The sequence below is a fragment of the Mustela nivalis genome (assembly GCF_964662115.1).
Source record: "Mustela nivalis genome assembly, chromosome: 8".
Classification (NCBI taxonomy): Eukaryota; Metazoa; Chordata; class Mammalia; order Carnivora; family Mustelidae; genus Mustela; species Mustela nivalis.
Window position 1 is genome coordinate 115,819,892 of NC_139027.1, and position 11,728 is coordinate 115,831,619.

The window sequence follows — 11,728 nt, forward strand, 5'->3', positions numbered from 1 at the left end:
AAGCAGGCTCCCCGCGGAGCAGAGAGCCCGATGTGGGGCTCAATCCCAGGACCCTGGGATCATTACCTGAGCCGAAGGCAGAGGCTTTAACCCACTGAGCCACCCAGGCGCCTCTGGGCTTGTCATGTTGAGCACGTATTTGTGAAGGTAAGAGGATAGAACATATTTCATTTAACGTTTTGTTAGCTTGGCCTAAAAACTTCTAAGTATTTGATCATATTTTACCGCAGGCCCCACAAAAGGTGGGGCTGAGACTTAAAAAAACTAAAACAAAAGCAAAAAACAGACCAGCTTTTTACTATGAAACGTTCACACTGACACAGAAATCTGGGTTAGTATAATCAACTCTGTGTGCCCCTCAGCACTGAATCAGCACTCACCTCACGGCTAGTCTCGTTTCTTCCACACTTACCCTCGCCCATCTCGACCTTCTCAGATTATTTTGCAGCAAGTTAGGGTGGCACCAGATGAACAAGTTGAGGACACGATGGTGGGAGCTCCTGGAGTCCTCTCTTCTCATCGAAACGGCAGATCGGAAGCTGGGTGAACCCAACAGAGCCTCGGAAGCTGGCAGGTGGTGAGCCCTCTTGGGGCTGCTCTGGAAGCTTGGGACTAGTTGGGATCCTGTCCCCTCTCCTTGCCTGCTGTGGCTCTTCAGGACAGTTGCTTAACCCCTGGGTGCCTCAGTTTCCTCACCAACAAAATGGTGATGGCTGTCTTGTCATAGCTCAAGACATAAGGTTTATAGTGTATGAGCTGAGAACTCACTATGAGTATGCAGTAAATGTTAGCTAATTCTAGATCATTCCATGTGCCGTTTGGTGCAGAAGACAGTTAGGTCTAGGAAAATGAGGGGATTTTTCAGAATTGAATCCGGACACATCTCCAGGAGACCAGCTCCAAATATAATCTGCCCCCAGGGAGTATATCAGCACAGCCCCAAGCTGCCTATGCCCCTCTCCATCTGGGAAACAGTCTTTTTCTTCTCTTCACTGTGGGAGGGAGGTACAGAATCTCTAGCAGAGATTCCTCTTAGAGGAATGGTGAGTGGAGTTTCCATCAATATCATTTTTAAAAATAATGAGTAATGAGGAGTCTTAAAATCAAGGTGACCCTAACATATTGACAACAATGTAAAGGATGATGAGAATGAAGGAATTCCTGGTTAAACATTCTGGGGAATTCATCTTGCTCGGGAGGACAAGAGGGAGATGGACAGCCTCAGGCATTGTTTAGGTCAGCTACTAAAAGAATAGAAATAAAATTTAAAGATAACCAATCTGGGGCACTTGGGTGGCCCAGTCAGTCAAGCATCCAACTTTTGATCTCAGCTTAGGTCTTGGTCTCAGGGTCATGAGTTCAAGCCCTGCATTGGGCTCCATACTGGGTGTGGAGCCTACTTAAAAAAAAATAAATTAAGGTAGCCAATCTATTAGGGTGCCCCTGGCCTGCAACTCTTGATCTCGGGATTGTGAGTTCAACCCCTACCCATTTTGGACATAGAGATTTTTCTTTTCAATCCTGCAACCCTGAGATCACAGCCTGAGCCATCCGAAAGTCAGATGCCCAACCGACTGAGCCACCCAGGGTGTAGAGATTACACCCGGGTGTAGAGATTACTTAAACATAAGATCTTTATTTTTTACTTTTTAAAGATTTTTATTTATTTGACAGAAAGATCACAAGTAGGCAGAGAGACAAGCAGAGAGTGGGGAGGAGCAGGCTCCCTGCAGAGCAGAGAGCCTGAATGGGGCTTGATTCCAGGACCCTGAGATCATGACCTGAGCTGAAGGCAGAGGCTTAACCCACTGAGCCATCCAGGTGCTCCTCCAAGCACAAGATCTTAAAAAAAAAAAAAGGTTAGCCAATCTTTTAGAAGACAAGAAAGAAAGGAAAAGAAGCGAGCAGATGTCATAATAAATAGAAAACAGAAGCGAAAGGTGCGCAAATGAGCCTGAGCAATCACCACGGATGTCAACAGATTAAGCCCCCCTTGTGAAAAAAAAAAAAAAAAAACACAGGAACACTCAGTAAATCAAATCCTGCCATGTACTGTTTCAGCAGACATCACTAAAGCACAGAAGTGGGATGGGAAAGGAGAGGGAAAAAAAGGAGAATGTCGCAACAGTAATGTGAGGCAAATAGAATTTAAAGCAAAAATACCAATAAGGATAAGGAGACTGTGTTTAAGGATAACAGAAATAATCCATCGAGAACACACAGCAGCCGGAAACCTGTGTGCACCGAACAGCATATCCTCAACGCGGGAGAGGTGGGCAAGCCAGGATTGCAGAGAGGTGTCGGTGGACCTGTCCTTGGGAGGACAGCTAGGCACACACGCGTCTGGGAAGGCAGAGAAGCTAGGAGCCACTGGCATCACAATCTTGCTCACCCGACGGCTGCATCAATACAATTACTTTTCACGGATTTGTGTAACATTACCAGACGCTTAAGATAGTCCATCAGGACCGTCCGCTTTGCCACAACGCGTCAAGTCTCCACAACGCGTCGAGTCTCCACACATTCCAGATAATCAATGGAACACAGGCTACATTATCTGACTACAGAAACAGTAAAAATCAATGATAAAATAACGCATTTGCCATACTTATGGAAAATGAAAACAACAACAAAACAAAACAAAAACGTGGCACACTTGGAAATAACTAGAAAGCAAAAGGACAAATCAGTGACGACATCACGAAATGTATAGAACCCAATGACAATAAGGGGGTTACAAATAAAAATTCATTTAACAAAGGAAGTTTTACAACCTTAAAATATATTGTCTAAAAAGAAGAAGGGGGCGCCTGGGTGGCTCGGTGGGTTAAGCCTCTACCTTTGGCTCAGGTCATGATGCCAGGGTTCTGGGATCGAGCTCCGAATCGGGTTCTCTGCTCAGCAGGGAGTCTGCTTCCCCATCTCTCTGTGCCCACCTCTCTGCCTACTTGTGATCTCTCTCTGTCAAATAAATAAAAAAGAAGAAGGAGGAGGAGGAGGAGGAGGAGGAGGAGGAGGGTGCCTGGCTGGCTCAGTTGGTGAAGCTTGTGACCCTTGATCTCAGGGTTGTGATTTTGCGTCCCACATTGGGTGTAGAGACTACTTGAATAGATAAAACGTTTACAAAATAAAAAGGAGAAAGATTGAAAATGTATGAGCCAAGCACTCAATACAGTCAGAAAAGAAGTACAGAATTAACTCAAAGACAGAAGATAAAAATGAAATTAATGAAGATAACAGCATAAATTAATGAAACAAATCAGAGATTCAATAAAAGCCAAGGTTGATTCTTGGAAAAATCGAATAAAAGGTGCTAAGAGAAGACACCCTGCAGTCCTGGCTGGGAGAAGCATAATCTTGGGGGGTTGAGGATGGATGACGTAAAAATGTCTGGGCATCATCTGGCAGGCAGTGGGGAGCCATGGAGGGTCCTGAAGTGAAACACAAGGAAAGTGGTGTGGTCAGTCTGGGCAGCTGATGGATGGGAGCCGCTCTGCAGCTGATCCAGCCAGAGCTGAGACCAGGTGTAGCCTGGGGAGGTGCAGGAATGGGGGACTGAGTGTTCCTCACCCAGTAGCTATTACTGCCTAGCTGTGTGACCCCAGACAAGACACTGAGCTTCTCTGTGCCACCGGGTCCTCCCACTTGAAGTGATCTATAGGATCCTACAAGTCCTACCAGCCTGGGGCCTGTAGCAACCCCTATTACTGGCCAGCAGCCAGTCCCTCCTGTGCCTCACTAAGAGAACCCCATTTAGAAGGGGCCTGCAGATACCCCAGCCCTGGAGTCAACCTTGGCTGATCTAACACACAGTCAGGTGCTCACCCAGCCTGGAGGAGCTTGGGAGAGGGGACTCTGGGCCAAGGTGAGGGTCCCCGAGAAGGGAAAGGCTCAGAGGAGGGAACCATTTTGTGGCTACACCCTCACCATGAGGAGAGATACCCAGACAGGTGGAGGGTGCCAGAGGGAGTAAGGAAGCCCCAGGTAACACCCCTGAACCCTGTGTCAGCCACAAGACCACCAACCTCTAGCTCTGAATCCTAGCAAATATTAATATCTTGGGGGTTTAGTCCCCACTGGCTATGAGGCAGAGGAGTGCCGGAGAATACAGACCCTGTGGCCCAGTTTCACTGGTTTTTACCTGAGCCTCCTTGGGCAAGCACCTCAACTTCTCTGTCCCTGATTCCTGTTTGCATGTGTCAATGAGACATATTTTCTCCTGGGGCACCTGGGTAGCTCAGTGGGCTAAGTGCCTGCCTTCAGGTCAGGTCCCGATCTCGGGGTCCTGGGATCAAGACCTGCATCAGGCTCCCTGCTCAGTGGGGAGTCTCCTTCTCCCTCTGCCTGCTGTCCCCCTCGCTTGTGCGCTCTCCCTCTCTGTCAAATAAATAAATAAAATCTTTAAAAAAATACTTTCTCCTTCTTAGGGTTTCATGCAGACTCAATAAGGAAATGCGTGCGAACAGTTTGACCCAGGGGAAGTCCTTGCTGTTGTCTGTGGGTCAACATACCCCAGAACCTGTGTGCCCGACTGTGCCCTTACCCCCACCACAGACACAGACAGACACACACACACAGCCATACACAGACACACACGGAGACAGAAACACACAGACACACAGATACAAACATACCAACACATGCACACAGACACACACACAGAGACAGACACAGACACACACACACACAGACATACACAGACACAGAGAGAGAATCACACAGACACACAGATACAAACACACAGACACATGCACACAGACACATACAGACACACATAGAGACACACACACACACACAGATACACACAGGCACACACACTGGCTTGCATCCTTCTCCTTCACCTGGCTCAGGTGTGCACTCCCCAACCTTCTTCCCAGAACTCTCCATTTAACCTTCAGTACCCAAATTACAGGCTCCAAAGGAATATTCGAGAAGCCCTCTCCACGTCTTAGCCTCGGTTCCCTGCTCTGCTGCGGGACCCGGGCGCTGGGGTGCACCCCTTTCTTGGATGGGAGCACGGCCCGGCCAGGTCCCCAGGGGCGCCAAGTGACGCGGGCGCCGCGCTCATGCGGCTCTCAGCAGTCAGGGCACGGCTCGCGCCACCGCCACCGGTCCCCGAGGTCCTCGGAGCCTCTTCCTGTCTTTGCTTCGGGCGCTGGGCGCCTGCTCCAGCCGGCGTGAGGCCTGACCCTGCGCTGCGCTGCATGGTGCGGGGGCGGGGGGATGGGGTGGTGGAGGCCCCCTGACACCCCGGCTCTCCAGGCCCAGCGCAGGGAGGGGGCAGCCTCAGAGGGCCGGGGGTGGGAGGGCAGCAGCTCAGGCCCCAGCCCTGCGGGGACACCAGGCCCGGGCACGCGGTCCCAGCGGGCGCTGAGACCCCCACATGCGACTTCACCCATCCTACCGCCTATAGGCGTTAACACGAAGACCGTGTCCAAAAGATGCTGTCCGGGTTTGTTTTGCTTTTTAGTTAGGTTGTTTTTGCAACTAAGACCTTTTATGAGGCCTTTTCATTCCTGCTTCTTTTAAGCTTGATGTAACGCCCTGTAGAGATCTGATGGCTCTTCACCCTGCGCTCCCCCTAGGAGGTGAAGAAGCCAAGGTTTGTCCTCTCTCACGCCTGCTGTGGATCCTTCTCAGCTCCCCGTGTGTCCGCCTGAAAGCCCAGCATTTTCTCACGCTTGTGATCCTTGCTCTGTGGATCCTTTTTGATTCAATTCAGTGAGCAGTTCGGGGCTCCTACAACTTTGCTCACTGCAGTTCACCTCTTCACAGCGGACAGGCCATTTGGGTGTCTACACTGCGGAGGGTCCTGGGGGTCATTAGTGGACCACAGGTGAGGAGGGCGGAAGGTGGGCTTACTGTGGCCGCAGAGGCCCTTTGAGAATGCGGCCAACCCCCTTCCGACAAGAAGCGTGCAGTGTCCTGTGGTGCAGTCCCAGGGCTGATCCTGAGAAAAGGAGAATAAGAAACAGGGATGGACGGCCCTGGGCAGCTAACTATCACCTGCTCTCAGAAAAGATGCTCTCGCAGTAAGGAAGTACTTTAAAGAGTATCTGAGATTTGAGGCTTAATCTGGAGGCTTGCAACTCTTTGTTCTGTAAATATTTCAGAAAATCTTAACCTTTCTATCACCTTCATCTGATTCCCTGAAGTCCTCAGAGAGATAGGAAGGGAAGTTAGTGCATTAAACAAGAAACCTTGGGAACAGGTGTGACTTACCCAAAGTCGTGGAGTAACTCCTGGGAAAGTTGAGGCTGGAACCCAGGACTTCTCAACCTCCCTTCCTCCTTTGCATAATTTATTGAAAACCCACTGTGTGGCAGGCACTGTACCAGGCTATGGGACTGAACAGAAAGCTTAAGTCCTTTCTGTGCTGGGGGTTTCACTCTAGAGGGGTACAGCCATCACACACAACAGATAAACAGACAAGTAAGTGAATTGCAATTTGTCGTTTGTACAATTAATCCTTCAACACTGACTTAAGTTAGAAAGTGACCGAGGTGGGGCCGAGGGAGGGATTCACCAGGTGGGCGGCCAGGGAAGTGTCCTCTTAGGAGATGACACCGAAGCGGCCAGGGGAATCCTACTGAGGGGAGAGTAGGGGAACCTTCTAGGACCAAAAAACAACAAGCTCTGAGACTTCAAAGCAGGAGCAAAAGGAAGGCATAGATTTGAGATATATTTTCAAGGGAGGATTACTAAAGAGGTGAGGAAAAGAGAGGGACCAAGGTGAGTCTTGGTTCTTCGAGGAGCAGCTGGCTGGCTGGTGGTATGACTATAGTTAGGAAACCGTGGGAGAGAGCAGGGGAACGGCTGAGAATCAGGAGTTGAGTCTGAGCATGATGAGTTGGAGAGGCTGGTTGCATATTCAATGACACCTAATGGCGGTGTCATTAGGTAGGTTGTAGCTCCAAATCTGGAACTCAGGGAAGAGGCCCAAGATGGAGTTATGAATTTGGGAATCTTGATTTTATAGAAAGTATATAAAGTCATGGGGTTAGAAGTAGATGTGTAGAAAGAGGAGAAGAGAAGAGATGTATGAATGAGCCCTGGGATTCTCCGATATTTAGAAGTCAAAGTCAAAGAGGAAGAAGCAGAAAAGGAGACTGAGATAGAATATGCAGTATGGTAGGAAAAAAAAAGGATACGTAGTTTTATTTTATTTTATTTTATTTTAAAGATTTTATTCTAAGTAATCTCTACACCCAATGTGGGGCTTGAACGCATAACCCCAAGATCAAGAGTTGCATGCTCTACCAACTGAGTGGCCAGGTGCCCCCTGAAGTGTAGTTTTAAAAAGGATAAGTGCTCAACCAGGTCAAATGCTGCTAGGGAATTGTGTAAAATGAGGACATAGACATGACCACAAAATCTGGCAAGGTAGAGGTCATTCATGACCTCAATAACAGGAGTTTTGGTGCACTGGTTTGGCTGGAAGATTGGGTGGAGAGGGTTGAAGAGTAAATATTGACTTCAGGATGAAAATAGTACAGAGACCACAGGGAAAACCCAAGGCAATCTCTAACTCCAGAGAACATGGAAAGCTGTTTAAGGATGGAAAGGTCATCATAATCTACCATATGGCTTAGCTTGGAGAGTATATCTGAAGTCTAACTCAGTACTTATCTAACTATTATGATGTCATTATAACAAATTAATGGTGGGTGGGAAAGCATGCGTAGGGGGTGGGGTGGAGAGGGACTGGTGAAAGACCTAAGACCTCCCTTTTTTTTTTTCAAAAAAAGATTTTATTTATTTATTTGACAGACAGAGATCACAAGTAGGCAGAGAGGCAGGCAGAGAGAGAGAGAGAGAGAGAAAAGCAGACTCCCTACCATGGGGCTCAATCCCAGGACCCTGGAATCATGACCTGAGCCAAAGGCAGACACTTAACGACTGAGCCACCCAGGCGCCCCTAAGTCCTCTCTTTTAAGATGACATGTGACTAAAGATCCATGAGCCCGGGTGTAGGGGATGTAAGGATAGAGGAGGTGTGAAAAAGTAGATCTGAAAAGGGAACATGTGAGGGAAGTGTAGGAGCATAGTGTGTCCAAAAGATCCATGAGGTGATATCCTCACACATGAGGTGATATATTTGACATGACAGCACAGTAACATGACTTTTCTAGCCCATGCATGTTCCATGAAGGTGGGTATTGGAGGAGCAGGCCCTCTAGCATCTCAATGGCCGTGGTGTTTGAGGTCTTCAAGGGGGCCCTGGTGTGGGAGGCAAGTCTTAGAATGAAGATCTTAGTAGACACAGCTGGTTGGTACATGTGTGTCCTGGCCTGTCCCAGGCCCTGAGCCCTTTAGTGAGTGTAGCTCCATACATTTTCAGATGATGACTTGGACCTGAAGTGCAGAGAGGGTAAGGTGCCAGGCCAGGGCCACAACAGCTGGCCTAAACTAGGCGTTGTGGCCTCGGTCACAACTGAGAGTCTCAAGGGAGCAACAGTTTGGACCCAGCTTCTCTCCAGGCCCCATGAATGGAATGAAAATATTCCTCCTGGGTTACCCCAGGAAGCTGTTCTCTCTGGAAAACTCTCTTCAGCTCTTAATAAAAATAATGACATTTACAATACAATTATTAATTAGCTTTACGGTAGTGCAGAAACTTTTCTAAAGCTCTTATATATTATTATTTCAGTCCTCACCACACTATGAGGTGGATACTAGTTAGTGTCTTCCCCACATTACACTGGAAGAAAGTGAGCCACAGAAAGATCAAGAAAACTGCCTGAGTCAGGAGGTTTTGAGCAACAGAAGCCAGATTCTGACAGGCCTTTGGGCTCCAGTGTCCTCACAGTCCATAAAGGGATGTTCCTGAAAAGCCCGGTGTAAGGTCTTGAGTGTAAGGTCTCCCACAGCACTTGCTGGGGAGAAGGCAGCCAGAACCTTCTTGGCTCCCCTAGAGAGGAGGCGAAGAGCCTGGGGCTGGGAGAGCCAGGGGCCAAACAGATCCTGACAGGAGTAGGGTGGCTAGCCTGAGTCCAAGGACCAGAGAGGCACTTCAGTGGCCCAGGAGAGGGAGGCTTTAGTCCCTTCATCCTACTAGCCTGGGGCTGTGAACCAAAGTCTGCTTTCTCAGGCTAGTCTCATTCGGCTGTGGCTCCTTCAGCCCCCCAACACCAAACCTCCTGTGCCCCCATTTCTACTCCAGTACCTGCCCCAACTCCACAAACTAGGGTCCTTGTAGGGGTAGGAATTGGGGCAGATGCCTTTCCCTCACCTTTGAATCTTACTGGGTCTGAATCCTGCTCTGGATGTGTGTGGGGTGGGGGATGGGAGTGTTCTTCACCCCCACCCCAGGAGACCAACCCTCCTGATGGGGTTCTGCACACCTGACTGTCCCCTGTCCCACCATTCCTGGGCAGGGGCCAACCCTGCTCCCTGCACCCCAGTTCCTCAGGCCCCCCTCACCACTCTCTCAGGTGTCCGTGTTTGGGGACGGGCCCGCTGACCCCCCCAGCCTCTTCTGGGCCGCCAGAAAGCTTGGGGATGGTCTCTGCAAGACCCCCGCCCCCATTTGTCCTTCTCCCCAGGTCCAGAGAGCCAAGTCACCGTTGCAGCAGCTCCTGTCACACCGCAGCCTTGCTGCCAGTGACAGCCTGGAGGCCGGTGCCCCTCCCCCGCAGGCCCCTCCACAGACAGGTCCACGTGCATCCCCAGACGTCTGAATCACTGCTGACGGCTTGGGACCTGGCAGTCGTGGGCTCCTGGGGAGTCACCGGGGAGGGGGGTTGACGGCCACGTCGTCTCCGGGGGAACACCTGCAGACATAAATAGGCAGCCAGCGAAGGCCGTGCTGCACAGTCCGCGCAGTGATCCGCACACTGTGCCCACCTGCGCCAGGATGCCGGACGCCATGCTCCCTGCCTGCTTCCTGGGCCTGCTGGCCTTCACCTCCGCCTGCTACTTCCAGAACTGCCCTCGGGGCGGCAAGAGGGCCCTGTCTGACTTGGAGCTGAGACAGGTATGAGCCTGGCGCATCTCAGGAGTGCCTGGAGGGGACAGAGGCCCTGGGCTGGCCAGCACTACCCTGCAGGGGCCGGGAAGGAGAGAAGTTGTGGAAGAGGCAGGCTCTAAGGGGAAGGGCCCAGCAGAAGAGAGGCTTGGTGTGGCTGTGCAAGGGTGGGTGGCCAGGCTGCCAGGCAGGCTAGGACAAGCTGGGGGACTTCTGGGACGCTATCCTCATCCAGGCAAGGGACGAAGGCAAGCCGGTGTTTCCCCAGTAACCGGGCTTGGGGCGCATCAGGGAGAACTGGACAGTAAGGCCTCCTCTGTGCTGGTCCGAGCCTCGAAGCCACAACAGGCTGTGTCCTAGCCAGCATGGGAGGCCTCCCCGCTCCAGTCTTCACCTTCTCCTAACCACAGCTCCCCTGGGCCCCACACAGAAGCTGGTCGTTGCTCTGAGCTCCTTGGGGTGAGGGTGCCACCTCCAGCAAGGAACTTCTGCTGGTAACCTAGCCCAGTTCTCCCCCACCCTGCATGTCCAGTCAATACCCTTTTATGCCCTTTTCAGCAGAGCTGAGGGAAACCCCATCACCATACTCAATCCCACCGAGGCCAGAGGTGGCTCAATTCTGAGCTGTTGAACCGACTGGAGTGGGTGGTGGGCAGCCCCCACAGACTGACCTTCCCTCTGCTTGGCACCTTTGGAAACCTGAGTCAGCGAGGTGCCCCATGCCCTTCCCTAGGGTCAGGCTTCTGCCACCCCCAGTTAGCGCTGGGCGGTGAGCTCAGGTCCAGGCCCACTGAGGCCCACCAGCTGGTAGAGCCTAGACGGGAAACGGGAGGAGGGGCCTGGAAGTGTTGTGGGCGGGGCAGGTGCTAGAGATCAAGTTTCAGCGACGGGAGCAGGGGAGGAAGGTCGGAGTTAGGGGCAGGGTGGGCCGCTGAGAGAGGGGCGCACACCAGTGATGGCTCCAGAGCTGAGAGAGAGGGTCTCTTCCGTGCAGCCCGGTGCGGAGGGGGCCCCCCCTCAACGAAGAGGGAGGATGCTGAGGGCTGTCACTCAGAGCCAGTCCTCTGTCACCTGAAAACCCAGGGACTTTAGTGGACGTGCGCCCTTTCCCCCGACCCCGTGGCCCCCCCGGCCTCGCTCGGCCCTCGGTCACCTCCCCCCACCCCTGCCCTTCTCGTCAGTGTCTCCCCTGCGGCCCCGGGGGCAAAGGGCGCTGCTTCGGGCCCAGCATCTGCTGCGGCGACGAGCTGGGCTGCTTCGTGGGCACGGCCGAGGCGCTGCGCTGCCAGGAAGAGAACTACCTGCCGTCGCCCTGCCAGTCCGGCCACCAGCCGTGCGGGAGCGGGGGCCGCTGCGCCGCCGCCGGCATCTGCTGCAACGATGGTGCGCGCGACCGGGACAGCCCCGGGGCGGACGGGGATCTGGGCAGGGGTGGCCCGTGGGGTTCCGGGCGGGCCTGGGAGATCTGGGTCCCGCCCGCCTCCCGCTCACCCTATGCCCTCTCCCCACCGCAGAGAGCTGCGTGACCGACCCCGAGTGCCGGGGGGGCTCCGGCTTCCACCGCCGTGCCCGTGCCAGCGACCGAAGCAATGCGACCGAGCTGGACGGGCCGACCGGCGCCTTGCTGCTGCGGCTGGTGCAGCTGGCGGGGGCGCCCGAGCCCGCGGAGCCCGCCCGGCCCGGCGTCTACTGAGCCGCTCGCTCACACTCTCCCCTCTCCCGTCACCCCGCAACCTGGAGAAATAAACCTTTTAAAACGCA

General features: G+C 52.5%; 1 protein-coding gene across 1 annotated transcript; it reads left to right on the top strand.

The window, feature by feature from the left end:
• The first annotated feature begins 9,787 nt into the window (after positions 1-9,787).
• On the top strand, positions 9,788-11,728 carry AVP (arginine vasopressin). The gene is made up of 3 exons (XM_082743758.1): positions 9,788-9,976; positions 11,149-11,350; positions 11,482-11,728. The coding sequence occupies exons 1-3, from the start codon at positions 9,857-9,859 to the stop codon at positions 11,658-11,660; spliced, it is 501 nt and encodes a 166-aa protein (XP_082599884.1). The 5' UTR covers positions 9,788-9,856; the 3' UTR covers positions 11,661-11,728.

Excerpts from the sequence above, each read along its gene's own strand:
- AVP (XM_082743758.1), top strand. The coding sequence starts at position 9,857 with ATGCCGGACGCCATGCTCCCTGCCTGCTTCCTGGGCCTGCTGGCCTTC. Across the intron at positions 9,977-11,148 it reads CTGACTTGGAGCTGAGACAG|TGTCTCCCCTGCGGCCCCGG; the intron begins GTATGAGCCTGG and ends CCTTCTCGTCAG. Across the intron at positions 11,351-11,481 it reads CGGCATCTGCTGCAACGATG|AGAGCTGCGTGACCGACCCC; the intron begins GTGCGCGCGACC and ends TCCCCACCGCAG.